At 42.1% G+C, this 23859-nt stretch overlaps 1 protein-coding gene across 2 annotated transcripts in view; it reads left to right on the forward strand.

Moving 5' to 3' along the window:
- The window catches only part of MDN1 (midasin AAA ATPase 1), a 136135-nt gene that overhangs the window by 105086 nt on the left and 7190 nt on the right, over nt 1-23859 (forward strand). For both annotated transcript variants that reach the window (XM_077304325.1, XM_077304335.1), the window contains exons 77-96: nt 2721-2826; nt 3871-3986; nt 6019-6495; nt 7839-8068; nt 8616-8756; nt 8925-9094; nt 9323-9484; nt 10205-10342; nt 11012-11153; nt 11504-11673; nt 12490-12630; nt 12839-12974; nt 13791-14074; nt 14421-14582; nt 15932-16033; nt 16760-16961; nt 19246-19419; nt 19550-19704; nt 20170-20250; nt 22350-22465. In XM_077304325.1, the coding sequence (XP_077160440.1) occupies nt 2721-2826; nt 3871-3986; nt 6019-6495; nt 7839-8068; nt 8616-8756; nt 8925-9094; nt 9323-9484; nt 10205-10342; nt 11012-11153; nt 11504-11673; nt 12490-12630; nt 12839-12974; nt 13791-14074; nt 14421-14582; nt 15932-16033; nt 16760-16961; nt 19246-19419; nt 19550-19704; nt 20170-20250; nt 22350-22465 (3405 nt within the window). The remainder of the gene's footprint in view (nt 1-2720; nt 2827-3870; nt 3987-6018; nt 6496-7838; nt 8069-8615; nt 8757-8924; nt 9095-9322; nt 9485-10204; nt 10343-11011; nt 11154-11503; nt 11674-12489; nt 12631-12838; nt 12975-13790; nt 14075-14420; nt 14583-15931; nt 16034-16759; nt 16962-19245; nt 19420-19549; nt 19705-20169; nt 20251-22349; nt 22466-23859) is intronic.

The following is a 23859-nucleotide window of genomic DNA, read 5'->3' on the forward strand; positions in this document are numbered from 1 at the left end:
CAGAAGACCTACGCAGAGTGATCCTTGTAATGGTCACCTCCAGACTGAATTACCGTAACTTGCTCTACTCAGGGCTGCCCTTGTCCCTGATCTGGAGTTCACAGCTAGTGCAAAACGTAGTGGCACAATTCCTGTTTAGTATTTTATTTTATTATGTATATATAATTTTCTGTTGTAAACCATTCTGAGCCCCTATGGGGAGGGGTGGTATATTAATGCATATTATTTATTCAGAATGTACTTGCTTTCAAAGGAATGAGCGTGCCATCAAGGTGCAAGAGAGGAGTAGAGGTGTTTTGCCCACATTGCTTAACTCCTAAGTTATATGCTAGGGCTATTCACTCTATTACAGAACACAAACAAAATTATACCTTTGCATAATTCATCCACCTACGCTTTGCCATTTCATTCTTTTCAATTAGTCCCAGTTCGGCTGCCAGGTAGTGCTTATGTGCAGACTCAGTAGCCGCTGATTTGGGAGAGGGAGAAGATCCCTTTTATACTAAAGTGGCTGAATAATTGAAGAGAACTTGCAAAGGGGATAAGTCAGATAAACTCAGTTGAGGTCTAATATCCAGTCACCGTCTTATTTATTCATTTGTTTGCTTATATTTAAATTTATTGGCCACCATTCCCAGGGCACGATGGCTCATGGCGGTTTACAATAAAACCCATAAAAACAGAATAAAATACAAGTCTTGCAAGCAGCATCATACTGACTGTTGCGTCCCAACCCACCAGTCCACACCCAGTACACACTGTCCACTAACATCATGAGAGGCCACCTGCCCAGATGGTTGGACATCTGGAGGGCCTGTAAAGGAGGGACCCAGATCTTCTTTAGCTTGGCCTCCACCAAATGCCTGGCAGAAGAGCTCCATCTTGCACACCTTGCGGAACTGTGATAGCTCTTTCTAAGGCGCTTTCTAAGAAAGATAGCTCTTTCTGGGAGCTCATTCCACCAGGTTGGAGCCAGGACCAAGAAGGCTCTGGCCCTGGTCGAGGCCAGGCATGCCTCCCGTGAACTGGGAATCGCCAGCAGATTCAAACCCACAGAGCAAGGAGCCCTGTGAGGGGCATAATAAAACAAGTGGTCCTTTGGATATGTGGGCCCCAGACCACAAATGGCTTTGAAGATAAGTACCAAAACCTTGAACTTGATCTGGTACATCAGTGTTCCCCAACCCCCGGGCCACGGCCCAGTACCGGGCCATGGAGCCCTCATTACCGGGCCGCAGTAGGGGGGGGGAGGGAGCTGCAGGCACCAGCACACCATTGGGTGCACCTCCCTCCCCCCCCCTGTGGCGCTTGCTGCGCCGGGAGTGATTGGCTGCTTTGGCAGCCAAATCGCTCAAGCCTAGGCGCGCTGTGGGGGGGAGACGGGGGCACAAACACGCAGGCACAGCAGCTTCACTGCGTGGGGAAGCGAGGGTGCAAACATGCAGGCGCAGCAATTCCGCACCTACATGCCGACGAGTGCTGCGCTACAGGGGGAGGCACAGGCGCAAATACACAGGCGCAGCAGCTCCGCACCTGCGCATTTGTGCCTGCTGGCGAGCACTGCTCTCCCTCTCCCCCCCCCCCCCCCGGTCCCTGGCCTGAAAAAGGTTGGGGACCACTGCGGTGCATGATTAGCAGCCAATGCAGCTGCCTCAGCACAGGATATGGGTCTGCCAGCTGGATTTTGTACCAACTGTTATTTCTGGGCCAAAGACAAGGGAACGCCACGTAGAGCGATTTATAGAAAACTAGTCTGGAAGTGACTGTTGCATCTTCCTTCCACAAATCTCTCATCTAACAGAGGGAAAAGTGCAGGTTCCCTGTTCAGCTCCTAAAAGAGTGCTGTTCAGGAAAGGCACCATCTCTGAACATCCTCTTCACTCAGCAAAAGTGATATAAAAGTGTACCACCTTGCTCTCAATGCAATTTAACAGACACTCAAATCTATGAAAGCTTCCCCAGTTAGATGTGGCAGCACACTGGCTTCTGACTATGTTGCCCTTTTGGTACCAGCGAACTTAAGCTGACAATATTACTTCTTAAACGTAGCATACAGTGTTAGGTAGGTCTGCAAAAACCATGGCTGAACTTCAAAAGTGTGTGCACTGTCATGCCTTGTATAGAATGGAAGAGTAGCATAAAATATTTTTATATTTTTTTCTCCTTCATTTATTTATTTATGCTCTTTTGACTAATCAGGAATAAAATCATTACCAGATACAAATATCTGGTATCAGTGAATGATACAGGTATAACCATAATGCAATAACTGATCTTGGATATCAGCAAACACAATAGCAATACAGCACAATCCCCTGTCCTCATTGTAACCATATATGGCAATCCATTAAATTTAATTACATGAGAGAAAGTTTTGCAACAGCCATGGCAATTTTACAGTCCCTTCCCTCCAGAAGGATTTGCAACTCTCGATAGGATGAGAGACAAACCATATCCTTTAAAAAGGGAGAAAGAAGCATTACTCTGATTCCGTAAAATTTTGGACAGTCCAATAAGCAATGGAGCAAGGAGTCTATGTATTCTGTCTCTCAACTACAACATCTTTCAGCCAATGGGGAAAATATTTTTATTTTTATATAATAAAGTTTGATTGGTTGTTTACAGAAGACTTGAACTTGCCTTTCTTTGTCCTTGAAAGACTTGAGGTTGCATACCGCTACCTTCCAGCAGGGGGAAATTTCATATACTATACTTTGCAGGTTACTTTCTGAGATCTCTTCATCCTGGGATGGATGCCAGAAGTACTTTTATCAGTCTCTTGCACGCCACTGTAGGCTTCAGACAGCATTATTGGCACCTTCAAAGGTAAATCAGTAACTTCATACAATAATAGATACTTTGTTTAACTTTTATTTTGAATGGCTGAAACAGGATCATTTGCTGCTGCCCATTTGACAAAGTATTTCAAGCCCATGTATTTTTCTCAGGTATTTTTTCTGTTTCTCACATTGTACATATTGTAAGTGAAGAAAGATGAAAATATCAGCCAAATCTGCTAATGTGTCACTTCTATATACCACTTATTACAAAGTGTGCACAGTTGCCAAATTCACTGCATGCTTTCCAGGTACTCGCTAAACAGCTGGTAGTTGTAGTTTCCTGTTCAATTTTTCAAAGAAGCTGCAGTTGATATTTCTTGTTGTAGTTGATTATTCAAAATGCCACTTTTCTGCCAGGCTTATAGCTGAGTCCATATTGGGAATGATATGGGTCCTTTCTCCTCCTCCCTTGGCTCTCCGTTGTTTAAAATTCTCTAGCTTCAGTTGACCCAGCAGGGGACAGTTAAGAGGATAGGGAGATGGTTATTGGTTTTCTTTGTATTATTATGTTTTGTAAACCACTCCAATTGTTTCAATTAGATCTGTGTAGGCCGTTTTCTTTTTCTTTTTATTATAAACCACCTTGAATGAGCTAGAAAGGTGACACAGCATGTTAAATCAATTAAAATAGAACCATATGTAGATCATCCAGAAAAGTAACTTAATTCTTATACCTGGACAATCCAGTCTTGTAACTGTTCTTCTGAAGCACTGGCAGATCGCTGTGTGCACCTATGCTCCACTGAGAATCTAGCATCCATTCTTACCTTTTATATTTAAAACCACAATCAGAGTTGTTGGGATATTTCATCCAGTCCACTGCTGAGAATAAATTCTGACCAAGCCCAGTGTTTCCATTCCACCAATATATACAAACTATTTCCACCAGGAAACACAAAAATAAAAATGATAGAACTAGCATACGGGGGGGGGGGGGGGGATTCTCATTTCTTTTGCTAACAGTGGTAAACAGCCATATTATTTTTCAAAAAAATTACAAAAATAAACACCTCCTACCTTGTCACTGCAGGAAATTGGTCTTGGTGCAATTGAAAGATGCAAAGGATTCACTGCACACCTGATGAAGATGCTTGTGAAACAGAGGAGTGCTCTCACCGGCTTGACGGAGCAGTGGGTTATCTTGAGGTACTTGATCCTCTGTTTTCTGTGTGCTAGCTCATTTAAAAAGCAAGGTTCAGAACCAAGACACAGGTCGCAAACTACTTAAGTTAATTTTTTTAATTAGCAAGCAACAAGAATTTAGAGCCGCACAAGTCACAGAGAAGCAGTGTTGTTCAATTTCTAAGGCTAGGTAAGGATCCCAACCCCCTGTACATGTATTGAGGATGGGTGAGGCGCCAGAGTTATGTTCTGGGTCTGGAAGCACCTCCTGTGTTTCTTTTGATCCTGGACCCCTGGGCCTAAAGCAGACTTGACCCTGCCTTTGAGCACATATGAAGTTATACTGAGACAGACTTGTTCTGAGTCAGTTGCCCTTATATTGAGTCAGTACTGTTTACTTAAACTGGCAGGGCTTCTCTTTGGTCTTCATATCATCTACATCCTGCTGCTTTTAGAGACAGTTTGGTGTAGTGGTTAGGAGTGCGGACTTCTAATCTGGCATGCCAGGTTCGATTCTGCGCTCCCCCACATGCAACAAGCTGGGTGACCTTGGGCTCGCCACGGCACTGATAAAACTGTTCTGACCGGGCGGTGATATCAGGGCTCTCTCAGCCTCACCCACCTCACAGGGTGTCTGTTGTGGGGAGAGGAATGGGAAGGCGACTGTAAGCCGCTTTGAGCCTCCTTCAGGTAGGGAAAAGCGGCATATAAGAACCAACTCTTCTTCTTCTTCTTCTTCTTCTTCTTCTTCTTCTTCTTCTTCTTCTTCTTCTTCTTCTTCTTCTTCTTCTTCTTCTTCTTCTTCTTCTTCTAAATGGAGATTGAACTTGGGACCATGTGCATGCAAAGGAGCCATGCTGCAGTACTGCAGACATGAGGGTTAATGGTCATGACAGGCATTGGGATAGCCAATATCTTGAATTGAGCCCAGTAACTGATAAGCAGCCAGTGGAGTGATTGCAGAATAGAAGAGATATACATGCTTCACTTAGCTCTTGATAATAACCAAGATGAGGCATTCTGAACCAACTGGAGATTCTTAGTTGACTTTGAGTGGACACCGGGATAGAATACGGTATATTAATCTACTCTCGATGTTAAAATGGTGTGAATCCAGGTGGCTAGGTTGGCCATTTAGGGGCCATATTCCAGGCTAGACTGAATATGCACATAAACTTGCTTTTCCAACAGTAATGTTGGATCCAGTTTAATGCCTAGTCTCATAACTGTCAGCTGAACCACATCGGAAGTGGGGAACACAGTATCCTTCAAGATCTCCACCTTCCCAACCAGCAGTCCCTCTGTCGTGTCAGGATTTAGCTTTCCATTCGCTAGTCATTTAAGGACAGCAACCAGGAAGTGGTTCAGGCAGCTTGGGTAAGGAGCTGGATATCATAAGCATATTGAGGACAGCTAATCCCAAAACTACAAATGTCCACAAATCTGTAATTTATTTATGTGTTCTTGTTTGTTTTTGCTGTCAAGTGACGGCCAGTATATGGAGGCCCCATAGTGTCTTCAAGGCAAGTGACTTCAGAGGTGTCTTGCCATTGCCTGCCTCTGTGTAGTGATCCTGGGCTTCCTTAGTTAGTCTCCCATCCAAAGCCTAACCAAGGCTGACCTTGCTTGCCTCTGAGATCTCATAAAATCAGGCTAGCCTGGACAATCCCAGTAGGGCAGCCTGTGATTTATTGGTAAAATTTAACTGTTGACTTGAGAATTTTTTTTTGCTATGAAACCCTTTGAATTATCTCACTTTATTCTGCTCACAACAGAGTAACTTTACTATAATTCTATGTGTACTTTTGCTTTATAATTAATGTATACAGTCTGTCTTGTCTTCATAATACTTTTTAAGTGATGTGGGTGCAGCTCAATAGTATCTGTTTTATCAGTATATTCAGTTTACCAGTATGAACTGGATATGTTTTAACATGCATTTCCTGTCCTCAAGGACCCAGAATAGCTTCTTGATTGGGTGGCTATATGTGGGTTGAGCTGTATTGATGATATATTGAATATCAACGAATGTCTTCTCTCTGAATGTCAAAAACAGGAATCTTCTGAGCTGTGTACAGGAGATAGATGCCAAACTGACCATCAGTAATGAATATGATGTAGCGTTTCCTCCTCAAGATGGAGTTCAGCAATGGACTGACAGGTTACAGTACCTTGCCATGCAAGTTGTGATGGTCCTCGAGCAGCTGTCTTGGCTTCTGGAGTGTTGTCCGAAGGGCCAATTTGTTAGTGCTCCCAGGACAGACGTGCAGTCAGTCGGTCCCAAATGTGAAAGAAGTGAACTGAACCTAACAAAAGCTCCAGGGTCAACACTTGAACATAGCCCTTCAGAGTTACAATATCTCACTCCAGTGACCTCAGACCAGCTGCCTATTGGGTGCAAGATGCAAAAACATGACTCACTTTGTCAACAGTTGTCTGCCAGGGTGAAGAGTATGCTGGTGGAAGTTAAGGCAATAAAAGCAGATGTGGACAGAATAAGACAGCTGTCCTGTGAGACTCTTTTCCATTCATGGTAAATAAAATTTACAGCAGGTTGAGGTGGGCTGGAGGGGGCTTGGGTTGAGCGTTTTAATTATAGGATGTTTTAAATTTTGATTATGAAATTTTAACAGTTTTGTAAACCACCAAGAGCCCACTTGTAGAGATGGGCAGTCTCTAAATATTATAAGAAGTGTGAAGTCCATTTTACAGCATGGAAAGAGAAGTTTTGTTCTATTTTCTATTACATTTACCCTAATTTACAAAATGCTTACCTACATGCACATGCTGAAAGGAGGCCTATCAGGCCTCTGGAATCCACAACCCAGGGCACTTACTGCTGCTGTATAGACTTATTTCATTTTGCAGTATAAATGAGTCATGCAATTGGGGTGGTATCAGAGTATCAGGAGGCTGCTGTCAGACCTAGGGTTGCCAGCCTCTAGTTAGGACCTGCAGATCTCTCAGAATTATACCTGAACTCCGGATAACAGAGATCTGTCCCCCTGGAAAAAACAGCTGATGTATAAGGGGGATTCTATGGCATTATATCCACTTTAGGCCTCCCACCTCCCCAAACCCTGCTGTCCTCAGACTCCTCCACAAAATCTTCAGGGGTTTCCCAACTTGGAGCTGGCTACTCTAATCAGACCTGACCCAAATGAGTCCTCCCTGAAAGGTCAAAAGAGACCTAGAAAGGGCCCTGCCTCCTCCCCCTTCCTTTTACTGACAGAATCAGCCTGGAGTACTGTGATTGCATAGCCACAGCCAGTGAGGGAATCTGTTGTTTACAGACACTGCTTTTATCACTTCGGCATTTGTTAAAGCCCTCAATGTATTTTCTTTAGATTTCACATTTTTCTGCAAACCTTGAGTTCTTTTCAGGTTTGTAGAAAGATCCATTTTGCCAGTTCACTGCTCTGCTCACCTAGTTTAAGTATCAAAAGGGTGGTATTCGCTATTGGAATATAAGATTCGTAGTGAACAGAAAGTATAGAGTTTGCTTCAGTGTGCTTTTTCCCCTGGAAAGCAGAAGAAGCTGGGACTGGTTTTGACTGATTTCCTGCTCCTTAGTGTAGCTCCTGTGCCAAAACTTCTCCAATGCTCAGCATCAGCTTTTCAAGTAAATTTAGGGGGTTGCTAGGGAGAGGAGAAAGGATCCTATTTATAGGAGCAAGAAAACCTCTTTTTAATAAATAAAGTTTGAACTGTTTTGTGCTATAGGATATCCAGTTTTGTCTGGCATCAAATTCTTTGTAAGTGCAAAAGTATTGCATTTGAGTAATTTAAAAAGTTCTGCTTCGCCCCCTTTAAGAAGCAAATGTTCAGGTTAAAATGTGGTTCTTTAAATGCAGCTCATTTTTTCTCTTACTACAGGAAAAGCTTTGAGGTGTGCTCTTCGAGGATAGAATCTTTGTTTCAGATTTCAACTCAGCTGCAAGATGTAGAATCTTTGTTTGCATTACCAGATGTGGAAGGCTGCCGAGTTGCATCTCAGCCTGCACTAATCAGAAGCCTTGTATACATCCAAGGAGAAATTAATAGAAGTGTAGATGACTTTGCCATTTGGAAGGCACAGCTGTTCAGTTCCATTTCACATTGTGATGGTAACAACACTTCTTTCCCCCTTGTAATCGGTTAAACAGTAGTCTTATATATATATATATATATATATTGCCTTGTGGCCATGTGTGGATATAAGCATGTGTGGCTACCTATAATAAAATAGGTGCTAATCTCTTTATGATCCTGTGATCATAAGGGTGCCATGCACTGAGTTGAGATAGACATTCGTGAGCCCTGATGAATAGATCAAACGAGAGGGTAAAGTGTTCAAAATCATCATAAATCTTGCTATCCTGAATTCATTAGGAGGACACTGGATAAATTATGTGGGAGCTGGCCAAGAAAATCTTTTAAAATGCATCAAAAAGCATATTTTAAAAGATATGTCCCGGGTGTCATGTTTGAGAACTGCTCAACTGTCACATCTTTAACTAATTCCTGTTTTCAGTCCTCTTTGTGTTGCTTAAAACTTAAGTTTAATACACAGTTGTAACGAGAACAGTGCTTTTTCTGTGTCATAATCATATATTGGCTGTAGTGGATTTTTTCAACTACATTTCAACTAACATTTCTGTTATGTTTCTAAAGAGGACCAAAACTCAACTGATGATTTTGTAGAGCACTTTTCTGAACAAGTGGAACTTGCAATCCATGCTATCTTGAGTGCTATACAGTGTTTAGTAGAAAGAAGAAAAGAAAAAGGAGAGAAAGAAACCTCTTTGGAGGATGGTAAGGATCCCCCCCGTTGAACTGTGCTGCTTCACATTAAGAAGAAATCTTCCTGTCTGTAACTGAACACAGATAGCTAGCCTGGGCGAGATGGGGATTAGTGGATTGCCAAGAGCCCATTTGAAACATGACATTGATTATTTTCGTTTTCTGTGCTTTCTACCTAAGGAGCACCCTCAGCTGACAGACTCAAATCAGGACTTTTGACTAGGCTCTTGGATGAAGATATCTGTTCTGATGTGAATTCTTTGCAAGCACAGAAAATAATTTCAGCCATTTCTGAACTTCTGGAGCGGCTGAAATCCTATGGAGAAGATTACACAGCCAATAAATGCAAGGTAAAAATACACCAGTTTCAACTCTTTGACTATTATGACAGCTTGGTTTAGTGGGAAGAAACTGTGAACTTAACTTTCTAGAGTTTGTGCTGGTTTCCGTTCATTTTGCTTCAAAAATGCAATATGTTTCTGAGACACTTTTGAAAACAAATACTCTGGTACAAGCTTCTAGGAGCATACTTTAGAGATTTAAACCCATTTTAATATACTTTTGTTTATTGTCTGCAGCTTTTTAATCAATCTTGCCATCTACTGGTGCGTCTAATGCCGGTACTCTACAAGTATTCCAATATTATCCTCTTCTACCTCACGGTTTCCTTGGCAACCCATAGGAGTACTGGGAAATTGCTTTCTGTTCTAGCTAACATATTTACTGAACTTGCCCAGAAGGTAAGGAAATATTACTTTCTCAGATATTTAAGTGTTAGTAGGAATTGAATGGATTCTACTGTTGGTGCTATTTTTTTCATTTATTAAAACTCTTATTAGCCACCTTTCTTCCTTGTGGAACTCAAGATGGCTTACAATATAAATAAAGCAACAATTATAAAAATACATAAAAGCCCACAATTTCACCATCATCTTCATTTATTCATTTGATGTTCAGCAGGGGAGTTACCACTTCTCTAATGAGGAGGAGGTAGTCATAACTGTTAGAATATGACTTCCTAGCATAGAATAAGTGCAATTTCCAGAATGCCCTAAGTCTGATTTTAATTTTTTTAAAACAAACCTCTACAGCACATTCTGGGGAGCTTATAATCAAGAGAGTCATTACATAAAAATAAGCACAATTAACCTGTTTAAAAATGTACTTCACATCATGGGTTGGTGGTGTGAAGTTTTATTTGTTCCCAGCAAAAGACTCAAAAATGCAGGTTTCCCAAAAAGCAATATCCAAAGTAATCAGCCTACACAGTTTGTGAAACCTTAGCAACGGATCAAATTGTCTAATTAGCATTTTTGGCAAGTTTGAAAATAGGGTTTTATTAGATACATATACATGCCAGCACCTCAAGTTCTTAGAATAATAAATCTAATCCTGTGAAAGCGTATCATTTTAACTAGATTGCGACATCTGCTTCAGAGAGTGTTTGTTTTTTGTATTAGGGCTTTTGTTTGCCCAAAGAACTCTTGGAAGAGGAAGCAGGAGAGGGAGCAACAGAGTTCCATGACTATGAAGGAGGTGGCATCGGAGAAGGAGAAGGCAAAAAGGATGTGAGTGACAAGATCGAAAACGAAGATCAGGTATGTATACATGGGAGAATGGCTGCAGAATAGCCAGGTGAATGACTGGTGGATATTGATACTTTATGGAAAGCCAAAATTTGCTTACTTTTCATATGCCTGCTGTGAATAAATGCTTTTGTATTATTTTCATAATGGTAGTTTAATAGGTTTTCCCTGACCAGGGGGAAAAATCAGGCTGCTGATAATTTGAAGAAAGCGTCATGAGTTCCAATGGACATCAAAATCAGTTGTTATACCATTTTGATTAAGAAAACAGTGGATTAGATCTAGTGCAGTGGTTCTCAACCTTGGGGTAGCGACCTTGGCCCCTTTCCCGGGGTAACCAGGTTGCCTCTGCAGCGGCAGTGGCATGTGGGTGGTGGCAAAGGCTGTGGAGCTATGGCAATGGCTGCCTCCATGCCACCTCAATTGTTGTGTGCATGCATGTGCATGCCACCCACACACCGCTGCTGAAGTTGGGGCTGCAGCAAAAAAAAGATTGAGAACCACTGATCTAGTGGCTCCCTTCTGCTGAACAAGGGCTGTTTCTTTTAGAGAAAAACTCTTTATTGGATCCACCCATTTTCCGTGAGATTTTGAATAAGCATCGAAGGAGCTTTTCCAAGTTAAGAAAAAGCAACTAATGCTATTTAAGGAGCAAGAATAATTGTTGGTCTAACAATCCAGGTAGAAGATACCTCCCAGAGGGGTCAAGAGAAGGACAATGAAGACCCAGAATCTAAACCAGATATTGAAGGAGAGGACAATGCAATTGAAATGTCAGAAGATTTTGAAGGAAAAACATATGATGGGGATCAAGAAAAACAAGGTTTGTATCTTGTATGTAAGGGGAAAGGGGGGATGCCTCTCTCACCAAATACAAACCAATGTATGTATTCAAATAGTGATGCCTAGTTTGAGGTGTACTCCTGAGATCTAGCCATTTTTGGGCTTTGATTTGAACAAAATTAAAAAGTCAGAATATTTGTCCATCATTCTGGCCAACGTTTCCTGTTCTGACTCACACCTGCCCTCCAAGATCTCTGCCTTTTCCCAGCATGTTACAGGGAATGGTAAAGTCCTTGCTTGAGGGGAGTTCTGAATATTCACTGAAGAGACTGTGGAGCTTTGAATTGGGCCAGATGTGCCTGATATGTTGTGGTGTATTATTTTCCATAGAAGAGGATGAAAAATCTGACGATGACGAAGAACTAGAGAAACAGATGGGAAACCTTGGAGATGCTGAAGCAGATAAACTGGATGAGAGACTTTGGGGAGATGATGAGGACGAGGAAGATGAAAGCAATAGTGATGACAGTATAACAGAAACTGGACCAGGGATGGATGAGGTAAAGTAAAAATGAATGTGTACTCTGAGAAGGAAGTATTGAGCCAGTTTTTAGTGATAATACATGAAATGCAAAGCCCCTTGATGCAAAAGAGAAGGAAACGAACCCCAAACAACTGAAACGTATCAGTCTTTCCATTTTCTTAAAATGCTGAAACTTGTTACTAGCAACAATTTTGTGTCTGTATCTTAGATTCATCAGAAAACACAACCTATATTTGTAAAGGTCTTTAAGCTCCTTTTTTGTTGCTTCTTTGGTTTGCAAACTCCTTTATTAGGGGACCTAGCTTTGTTAATATTTAGAAAGCATACACAGAGCTTATTAATGCCCACCATGATCTTAAAGTCAAATATATTATTGCCTCAAAGGATTAAAAAAAAAAAACCCACTAGGGATTTAATTTGAATTTGTTTTTCAATGAAGATTGGAAGAAATTATTTCTGTGCTATGTACCTTGTATATCTCCCTGTGTGTAGCAGTTTCTTTGTATGATACTCGAAATATTCCTAGAAACCAAATGCTAAACTATGTATGGCCACCTTCTCCAGTCTTGAAAGATGGAGCATTCATTCTGCAGGCCTCAGTGTGTTCAGTAGTCAGAATGTAGAATTACCAGAAGTATTTTCACAGATACCAGCATTTAGCCTCCAGTGTGCATAGTAATGGTGCAGTTCTCTACTTTTCACAGAAGTAGTGTTTTCTATGGGTTGACTGTGGGAATTGTCTTAACTGTAACATCAAGGTGACTGGCTAAGGTAACACTAACATCATTCTGGAGTCAGATGGCTTCATAGCTGTTTTCCTTCAACCATGTAGGGGAATTCAGAGCTTGTCGCAAAAGATGACAACTTAGATGCTAGCAATAAAAATGATGAGAAACCACCCAAGAATGAAGAAAAAGAGAAGGAAGCAGATGATGGGGAAATCAAAGAGAAAATCCATGAAGAAATAGATGAGGTAAATAAGGGAGGTTTCAAAACACAGCTGCTTATGAGGGCAGCAGCGCTGCATAATGGCCATTTTCCTGGTACAATTAATGCGGAGTAACAGTAGATGGAAATACAACTTCATGGCCTCAGACCTGGTTTTGCTTGGCACACATTTGCTTCACCCATTTCTTTCCACTTCTGATCCCTTCACAATGTGATTCATTTCTGTTTCAAAGCGTGAATATGATGAAAATGAGAGCGATCCTTATCATGGAAAGCAAGAGAAGCAGCCTGAAGCTGAAGCATTAGATCTTCCTGATGACTTGAACCTGGAGAATGGAGAGAAGGATGATGAGGACAAGGAAGAAGAAGGTACAGCTAATGCAGTGTTTAGCAGTAGATGCAATGAATGACAAAAAGTAACACATCCTGGTACCTCCTTCAGTGTGATTGTAGTTGGGCCTTGGATGCAGAGTCAATCAGAAAAGGTCACAGTTATGGTGATGGGAAGGCTTTTGGGGGTTGGAGGAGCAGGATTGTGGTCCCTTGAGCTCATTTCTTCTGATCGTTCATGCTGTAATTGAGTTTGTTCATTTATGTTTGTTTGTAGCTGGGGTGGGGGTTTCAACCAGTTCCATGTGACAAGGAGGTTAGAATTTATCTTGAGCATAATGTTCATCTTAGCTTAAAGGCTAGACTACAATAGTACAAATAAAGATGCCCATCATAATGCCTCTGAAATTCCTGTTAATGCTTGCAACGCTGAAATGGTTACATATCAGGATCATATCACAACAGGGCTCTGATATTTTGGTGACTGTGCTGTTGCCTTCAAAGCTAAGTTCTCAAGGTCTTGGTTATGCCCTAAAAAGCCCCAAGCTCAGACACCCTGAGGAACCACAGCCTCTCTTATTTTTGTCCTGATAAAGTCTTTTGAGTTTTTCTAAGAAGGCTGTCTAAGTTTGGCCACTCACATATCAGGTTATAGTTGCAAGGGCCTACATGGAGTCATTCTGTGTGCTGGCCTCATCTAACATGGTTTCTCTTATGTTCATTCAGGTACTGAAAATTTACCAAGCGACAGCCACATTTTAAAAGTACAACATACATGGTTATATTTCTTCTACATTATCTTGGAATTTTAGTAAATCGTTATTAACATTTCTGGAAATCATGTATTTTGCTTAGGAGAAAATCCTTTTGAAATAGAAGAGAAGATGATGGATGTAGATGAAAAGCAGGTAAAGGAGGAGGAAAAGGAAGATATGGGTGAATGCAGTGAAGATCCTGAGCAAATGGAAGAAGATAAAGCAGAAGGAGATGACAAAATGGAGGAAGAAACAAATGAAAAAGAATATGAAGAACATCCTCATGAAAATATCAGTGAAGAAGATGCAACAGAAGACCAAAAAGAGAAAGAAGAGGAGAAAGAGACTGGCATTCCCACTAGTGAACCGGGTCTTCATCCTCAGGTTTCATTTTTTCACTCTTATTAAATAGAAGAAATGGCCTCTTTTGTGACATCTTTTGTCTCTAATGAGGCATATGAAAAATGGATGTTTCTTTTTTTAAAAAAAATTGCAAAATATCTAGAATCATAGAGTTGGAAGGGGCCTCCAGGGTCATCTAGTCCAACCCCCTGCACAATGCAGGACACTCACAACTACAGGGCTAACCTGAGGGCTAAGTTCCAGTAATTGAGTAGTAATGTTTTAAACATGATATAGATCTTGTGCTACTAAACCAGATTCGTCGTCTTCTTTATCGCATTCCTAATCTTTTAGGATATTAATGGTGGCTTTCTATTGCTTGTTCCAGGAAGAGGAAGATATCGATAATCGTAATAAGGATGAACAGCTACCTGACGCAGCTGAGAGAATGGAACATGAAACATATGGTCAGGCAGGAGAAGAAAATCTACAGAGTGACACTGCTGTTGAACTGGCTGGAACAGCTTCTGAGAAAGACACAGTGAAAGAGGTGAAGTGAAAATATCCCACAGTGATTTTGTATGTGTGGAAAACATCTGCCTTTATGGTAGTCCTTATGGATGCTTCTCATGTAAATTTAATGCTTATTCTGGACATATTAATTCATATTGTTTGGCAATAGCTCGGAAATCTGAGCACTAAGGCAGAGTCCAGATGCACACAAGCGGAGATGAAGGTGAGTTCATATGGTCAGGATGTACATGACCATCTACTGCTTTTATGGCTGCTGATGGCTTTGTGCCCAAGAAGGGACGTTGGTTGTGTGAACTGGTCATGATGATCATATAGGTTTTTTAAAAATTCTTAAGTATTTTGCTGTTTATTTGTGGGCTGCCATGACACTGTGCCCCAATATAGAGGCCCTCTCCGTCGAAGCATTAGGGAACCACTGCCTTGGACAGACCCGAGTTCAAATCCTGCCCAAAGAACAAGCCCTGCTCAAATCACTCCAGGCCAGACCTTGTTACCTGGGAAAGCTGCAGCAATTGCATGCGGCCCTCATCTCCGGGGGGGGGGATGTCATTTCTGTCCGCTCCCTGCCCCCAGACACTCAGGGGATCTTAGCTGCAAAGGATCTCCCTCTGCCCTGGCAGGGATTGGCGGATTTGTTAAGGAATATTAAATTGTTCGTTTATTTATTTGCATTTATATACTGCTCTACCCTGTGGCTCAGGGCGATTTACAGAGAACGTTAGATGGGTAACAGAACATCAGTTTTAGCAACAATTCTAACAACAAACAGAACATAATAAGGCCAGTTTGATAACTGTATCAACAATCATAGTGTCAACAATAGTCGTAGTACAGTATAACATGTTGCAGGTATGTTTCTTCTTCTGCAGTCCCATAGTGTCTTCGTCAGGGGGGAGGGAATAGATGTTATCATTGACCTTGACCAAAAAACCTGTCGGAAGAGCTCTATTTTGTGGACCCTGCAGATGTCATGCAAAATTACCATTTCCTGTCAGAAATCAAGTCCAATGATAATCCCGATTTTAGTATTGTGTAGTCTGGGTTGGCAACGTGTCCCCAAATAGAGGAGTGCCCTGTAATATGTGTGAACACAATTGGCACCATTTAATTACACTAGAGGACTTTCAGAATTTTACAGATTTCAAATGAGGTTGGGAGTCTCCCTGTGGTCTTAAGCATTTTGATGATGCCAGTTCGCCTTTGAGTCTTCAACACTGCATAAGAACCAAGGGACTACCTGTACTTTTCCCCAGAACTGCAGTGTGTAGCACATCTCTGTATCCTTAAGTCACTGAAAGTCTTGTTTAAGCAGATACTTCATGTATTGTGGGTTAACAGCAGTTATCTCTCCCCCCCCCCCCCCAGGAGCATGGAAGTGGAGCAGCTGATGCAAATCAATCAGAAGGCCATGAATCTGAGTTCATGGCACAGATGGCTTCTCAGAAACAATGCAAGAAAAATACACAGGTGTTTTTAATTTTTGTATTTTGAAATTTTGCAAGATGGAATTTGGTTAATCCACTAGTGGCAAAATAAATTATTATTGGCCTCAGTCCTGGGAATCACAATTACTAGTGGGAGACTTAACATCCTCTGGGAGTCTCAGAGAGCCCAGTTTTGCATAGCTTCATGGCAAAGTAGGGAACTGAACTTTGTTCCAACTTAAAGGGGAAATGTCACAATGACTGTGAAAAGCATCTTTTTCTCTGTCTCAGGGAGATGTCCTAGTGACTGCGAGCATAACCTCAATGTGGAAGCTCTATCTACAGCCAATCTGGGGGTGGTGTCAGGCCCCACCCCCATTTCAGCCTTTTTGTTTGTGTTTGGCCGAGCCACAGTGTCTCTTTTACCACAAGTCAGTTGTGAATCAGGAAAGGCCGGGGGGGGAGGGGGGGGGAGAGTGCCTGTTGAGGTTTGGATATTCAATTGTTGTTAATTCAGCTGTTCTGCAGGGGGAGGGGTGGGATGGGAACAGCACTGTCTAAAATAGCATATTTAACATTCCACGTGTGCACGTGGGAATACAATAGATTTCCCAAATTAAAATAAGGTATTTCCACTGTCAGTGGAACCCTCGTATGTAGGGATTTGACTTCTGTGATTAATGATGGTAGACTGTGGAAATTCTGAAACTTTGAGTCTGTTTTACTGAAACCTAGCAAAACTTTGTGGCTACACTTTACCCATTTTCAGAGTTTTAAGAGAAAACCTGGACAAGTTGACAATGAACGCTCAGTAGGGGATCACAGTCAACATATCCACAAGAGATTAAGAATGGCAGAGTCCAGCAGTGAAGCAGAGCAGAATCTAAATCCACCAAAACAAAATGTGGAAGAAGCTGATGCTTTTGAGCATATAAAGCAAGGCACTGAATCCTATGATGCACAGACCTATGGTATTTGTTTGTTTGTTTGTTTGTTTATTTGTTTGTTTATATACCAACCTCCCATGAGGCTCAGGATGGTTTACATAAAATGTAGAAAACAATACATGGAACTTAAGTTTTTCATAACAATAATATTAACATTAAAACTATAACAGAGGTAATGGAGTATAACAATGCAAACAGGTCCAGAGCAGAACACATGAGTGAATTTCTGGGAGGGAGGGAGCAGGGGCCCTATAGATGTTGCTGGTCGTTCAGTCTCAACCAAATTTCTGGTGGAAGTGCTCCCTTTTGCAGGCCCTGTGAAACTGTTTTAGCTCCATCAGGGCCCTGATCTCCTCCGGGAACTCATTCCACCAGGTTGAGGCCCGGACAGAGAAAGCTTTGTCCCTGGTTGAGGCTAGGCAGGCTTCTTTAGAGTCAGGGATCATTAGCCAGTTGGTGGTGGCGGAGTGTAAAGCTCTTTGAGGGGCATAGGCAGGGAGGCGGTCCCTCAGGTACACTGGGCCCTGACCACATATGGTCTTAAAGGTAATTACCAGAACCTTTTGCCTGATCCGGAATTTAACTGGCAACCATTGTAGTTGATGGAGAATGGGCCAAATGTGGGTCCTCCATGGTGTTGCCGTGAGGACCCTGACCACTGCATTTTGGACCAGCTGTAGTTTCCAGATCAAGACTAAGGGCAGGCCTGCATAGAGTGAGTTACAGAAATCCACACTAGAGGTGACCATCACATGGATCACTGTGGCTAGGTGTTCCGGGGCCAGGTAGGGCGCTAGTACTTTGGCCTGGCGGAGGTGAATGTCAGCCGCACTACTTTTGTCACCTGAGCTTCCATTGTGAGGGAAGCATCCAGGATCATGCCCAGGTTCCTGGCAGAGTGAGCCGTTGAGAGCTGCACACCATCCAGGGCTGTCAGACACACTTCCTCTCATGGGCCCTTCCTACCCAGCCACAGGACCTCCGTCTTTGAAGGATTGAGCTTCAGACGACTCTGCTTGAGCCATCTCATCACTGCTTCCAGGCAGCTGGCTAATGTTTCTGGGGGAGAGTCAGGGCGGCCATCCATCAGGAGGAAAAGCTGGGTGTCATCTCCATTTTGATGACAACCCAGTCCAAACCTCCGTACCAGTTGTGTAAGAGAATGCATGAAGATGTTGAATAAGATAGGAGAGAGAACCGCTCCCTGTAGGACTCCGTAAGTAAGCTGTCGGCGACAGGATGTGCTCTCTCCTATTGCGACCCTCTGTCCGCAACCCTGGAGGAAGGAGATCAGCCATTGAAGGGCTATCCCTCGTGTTCTGGTGTCAGCGAGGCAGTGAGCTAAGAGCTAGTGGTCAACTGTGTCGAACGCTGCTGAAAGGTCTAGTAATATCAGCAGCACTGATCCGCCTTGGTCCAACTGGCAACAGAGGTCCTGCCCAGTTCTAGAGGACGGCAGCTCAGCATGGAGAACTAGTAGTCTGGAGAACTCTACTGTCCAGGCCGCCACCGCCTCCAGCAGGGCTGGCAGGGCATCTGGATGTGCGTTGGGTGCGCAGTACACTAGCCTTCCACTTCTGTGAAAGTGAGCTCCTTGTCTTGGTTACTGCAGTCAGAGCAATGGTATATTAGATAACCTTGATAATATCAGATAAATTAAACCTTTAATATAATTTTATGCCCCTTTTTCATTTTGAAAGATTCCGTGTTAGCTCATCTTGTAGGTCTCTGTACTGTTTAATGATAAGATACTATTTTCATAATGATCTACAGGCTGCTATGCAGTATGTTGTCTCATAGTATGCTGTACGTTTGGGACAATATTGCTTCACAGTTGCTGGCTCAATAGTGTTCTGGTTTGAAATGGCAACCAGTTTACTTTTCCATGAAATCATGGAAATAAAGACATTTTAGGGCTGTGGGCTTATTGAGGCAGATGGTCCAATATGCACATCTCATACAAAGTTGTTGTAGGTTAAGAGCCTAAGAAGATGATCGAGAAGTCCCCAGTCTTGAGTCTCTCCTTCTAATCATAAACTCATTAGTTGGCTTTAGGCAAGCCAATTCTATTAGGTTCACCTTCGTAAGTGCAACATGGTATAATGCTGATCTTCCCTATATTCCTGCAACAACCTTCTGTATGTGCTTTGAACACTGCCCCAGTCTAGCCATGTGATCATCTCTGTAGTCTAAATTGCTTTCTATAAAGAGTGTAATAAGCCTTTGGATACTTTTATGTTATTTTTTCCCTTGTGCTGGTGTGGAAGGTACTGCAGAGTTTCAGTTCTTTTTTAAATGTTCCTAACAGATGTAGCTAATGAAGAACAACAAAAACTGGCCACGCCTCTCAGTGAAAATGACAAAGAACCAATTTCAGAAGATGCAGCTATGGAAGCAGACACTCAGAATCCTGAGGATCTTAGCATTGTAGAAACAGAGAAGCTGAATCCAGAAGCAAAAATGTCTGGTGTTTCCAAATCCGGTAAGTTGTCAACGTCCAATCTTAAGCATTTTATCCTTCAGGAAAAAGATCTTGATTGCATTCAAAACATTTTTGTTTTAATTAAGTCTAGAAATGCAATATTAAGCAAGACTTTATTATTTGAATGCAGGATCTAAAGAGACAGAGTTGGAAGCTGAAGATCTCAATTCTGAAGGTGACAAAGAATGTGGGACAGAAAAACCACTGTCAGAAGTCAGGCCAGACAGAAACAAAGACTCCACTATACATACTGCGCATCAATTTTTAGTGAATACGAAAACTAAGGTAAAATACTAGTTATGTTATTACACAAATAGGAATAAATCTAATTTCTTCTACTAAAGGCATTACAGGTGTAAAAATATTGCAAACTTTCTATTTATGGATATACTCACAGGTGTAGCATATGTATTTTGCATTGAATCCAGTAACTATTCTTATACTACAAATAAAAGCTGAAAACAGAATTAAGAACTCAATTTGATAATAGTGTATCAACTAGCAACTATAGTATAGTAACACTTTCCAAAATTAATAGATGGGTTCTGTTGAGAAAACGTTATTAAAAGTTCCAAATTAAAATAATCAGATAATGTTTTAAAATAGCATTGCATTCTTTCTTTTGCCCTAACAAAACAGAGAGAATGAATTGTGCTTTTGAGGGTATATTGCTGTAGGCTGGTTACTGTTATAAGAGGTGGGGGACCTCTTCCATGCTAGTGATCCAAATCTTAATGTCTTACTTTTAAGCACATTGTTAAGAATCCCGAGGAGCTAAGGCAAGAACTAGAGAAGCAGCTGGAAATTTGGCAGACTGGAAATGCTGATGAGGTTGGTAGATTTTTTTTATCAAGATTATGCATTGTTATATTATGGAAGATTTAAGTCTTGCTTATTTTATTTATTTTAAATATTTGTATGCCACCTTATTAGGGTTCCCAGGGTGGTGAACATGAAAACATTTAACATTAAATCCTCACTTAAACTACCGTTTGATTTGATGTGATTTATAGAACCGCCTCAGTCGGCACAGCATGTAAATGTAAAATTATTCAATAAAAACTGATTAACATACAACACCAAAACCAGGGAGGGGGGCCAATAATAGTAACTGTTAACTGGCTGGGATATTATTATCATTATCATTATTAAATTTCTTCCCCACCACTCTCAGCAAGCCGGTTCATGGCGGGTTACAGCATAAAAACCCCACAACAATAATCCTATTAAAAACACAAAACACAACATTAAAGAAACAACCTTGCGGAAAACCCCCAATCCATCCCATGCAGTATTCCTGCCCCCGAAATGTAAAGCAAGACAAAAAAAAGTCTTCACCCAGTAACAGAAGACACTAATAGACAGACACAGAGAAGACTCTCTGGGAAGGGAATTTCAAAGCTTTGGCTTCATGACAGAGAAAAACCTTTCTTGGGTTAGCACTCCTCTAGCTTCAGATGGCAAGGGCACCCAAAGCAAGGACTTTGAAGGTGACTGTAATGAACTGTCACATAGAGGAAGGCTTTTGTTTCTTAAGCCATGCTCAATATTGGGTATTAGTGTAATCCTTTAATTATCACAGAGTAAGCAACAGTTCTGTGACCATGATCGTTCTGGGCAACATGTTGTTGACACCTTGGAATTGTTTAGGTCCATAACAAGTTATTTATATTATATCACATAATAATGTTGAGGCAAGGCCAAGGGTTTGAAGTGTTTATAAAAAACATCAGATTATTGTTTACAACTGCATTTATATTATGCTGTGCCCTACAATTCTTCAAAGATTCCAAAGCTGGGCAGTCTTAACTTTCAGACACTACGTCCTCTTGGTCAAAATCATGGGTTTAATTTAATCAAGGATGTGGCTTTCTCAGACTACCCAGACCAACTTTGTCTCAGGAATAGACAAAAGGGTTCCGCCATCACTCTCAATAAATGTCTTAGGATACCAGCTTTTGTATCAGCCCTTTGTAGCCTTCATTTTTCCATTCTGATCCTGGGAGGGAGATAGAATCCCTAACCCAAAGCACTGAATACACTTTGTGACAATATCCATTATCACCACAATTACTTTGCCTCCCCCCGCCACACACACACACACACACACACACAGTTGAGCATCTTTGCAGTGCTACTGCTTTTAGGCAGTTTGGCGAGACCCAGTTCTCTCAGAACAATCTTAGTCCAGCCAGCCTCACAAGCTGCTAGTTGTAGGGAAGAGATGGGAAAGGAATGAGAATGATTGGAGAGTCCTCAGAGTGGAGAAAAGTAGGATATAAAATCAACTCTTCTTCTGACTGGTGTGGCAGGGTACTAGCAGACCTGGCTGTCTGTTGTGTGACAGTCTGAGTGACTGCCTCAGTGACAAAATGGCAGATCTCAGAATTCTCCCATTTGCTATATGGTTGGACAGTCAATATGAATGTATTCACCAGTGAATAGCCATTGAAGCTACTGAATTACTTGTTACCTATTAGGCTAATGTCTTTAATGCTGCAGTAAATTCTGGTTGTGAATGTGTTGCTAATCCTGATATTGACTGTGAAGGTCCTGGACCTCTTCAGCCTCCATGGCATAGCCCCCATCTGATTTAACAGTGACTTACTATAGCCACAGCTGTGCATTCTTCAGTTGGCTGAATAGCAACAGCATTCTGCTTTCCTAACAATGTCATGTCTTCTCCATTCCAGTTATTCAAACTATTATCTGATTAAATTTGAAGTTTTTGGATTTTCTACCAAATGGGGAAGTGCTTTCCAGTCCCAGAGTGATCCCAAATAGCTCTGGGGGAAGCCCTGGGGACTTCATCTAGAGGAATTGCATTTTTATAAACATGTCACTCCACTTCATAACTGTCCCCCCTCCCCGAAGAGGTAACAGCTCACTAATAGTTGTGGTAGACTTTGTCATGTGTGTCTCTATTGCAGGAGAAGGCAGCAGCAGAGATGTGGCAAAGATACCTTCTACTCACTGCAGCCCTTTCACAGCAGCTCTGTGAGCAGCTCCGACTCATCCTGGAGCCAACCCAGGCAGCCAAGCTAAAGTAGGTCTGGTCTGTCTAACTGGGGGCTGTAGCTCTTCCAAATCTGATTTCCCAAAAGAAGCATCCTTCACAGCTAAAGGTCCTGGGCAGAATGCACTTCTTATCTCGTTATCGGATTAACAAATTCTATCTGGATTTCCTGTTACATTCTGTGCTTGTGTATAGTAATGTGCCTACATAGCTTGCATAGCATTTTCAGAGCTAGTATTTTACATCTTGATTTCAGGGTATTCTGACAGCTTGGTGTAATGGTGTAGATCCAGCTTGGTGTAGTAGTGTTTAGGAGCGCGGACTTCTAATCTGGCATGCCGGGTTCGATTCTGCGCTCCCCCACATGCAGCCAGCTGGGTGACCTTGGGCTCGCCACGGCACTGATAAAACTGTTCTGACCCAGCAGTAATATCAGGGCTCTCTCAGCCTCACCCACCCCACAGGGTGTCTGTTGTGGGGAGAGGAATGGGAAGGCGAGTGTAAGCCGCTTTGAGCCTCGTTCGGGTAGAGAAAAGCGGCATATAAGAACCAACTCTCCTTTTTCATAAGACTCTACTGTTTCCCTTTACAGAAGGGGGAGCTAAACATATAAAATAATAATTTCTCCAGGACAGTAAAGGTTGGTGTACATTAATACTCCAATCTCTGAACCATTGGTTTAAAGACTTAAAAGCATTGTGTGTATATTGGCCCTCAGTCTTTACCTGTGTTCAGACTTAACTATTAACAATCATTCTATTGATAAGTCTTGGGTAAAGAAGTATAAATTATACCTTTCATGCTTTTTAGCAGCAGTGATCACCATTAAATGCTAGTGCTTTTGTCTGTAGAGCTAGGGGATGCAAAAGTATAGAAAAATTGCTGTATTTGTAGGCACAATATCACATTGTTAAGAATCTTGGCTTTCTTTTTTTTTAAAGCAAGATTATTATGATTTTATACTGGAAAGGAGCCAGAGACATCTTAACACAGCCCACGGCGCCGCGAACTAAATAAAGCCGTAAGGGTTTAGGGGGAGGAGTTAGGGCGGGCTCTGTCCGGGATGAGGAAGGGTGCCGATTGGCCCCTTCCTCTGGACAGACCATTGGCCCGGCCGATTCCCGCCCTGCCGACAAGGGAGCAACTGTTGCTCCCTTGCCGGCAGCCTGATGCGTCGGGAGGCGCAAAGCGCCTCCGGCGTGTCAGGCCGCCAGCAAGGGAGCCGCCGGCAGCCGCGCTGTGCGCGACTGCCGGGGGCTCCCTTGCCTAGCGCCCGCTGTATTTTTATTACAGCGGGCTTGATTACTAGTAGTTGAATAAGTTGGTTAGTGACTGCGGATAAGAAGTCCTTGACCCATCCTGTCCCATGGTGAGCAAGTCCCGAAAAAATCACAGAAACTAAAATTAAGCTAGTTTAGCAACTT

This window comes from Paroedura picta, chromosome 1, assembly GCF_049243985.1.
Source record: "Paroedura picta isolate Pp20150507F chromosome 1, Ppicta_v3.0, whole genome shotgun sequence".
NCBI classification, from domain to species: domain Eukaryota; kingdom Metazoa; phylum Chordata; class Lepidosauria; order Squamata; family Gekkonidae; genus Paroedura; species Paroedura picta.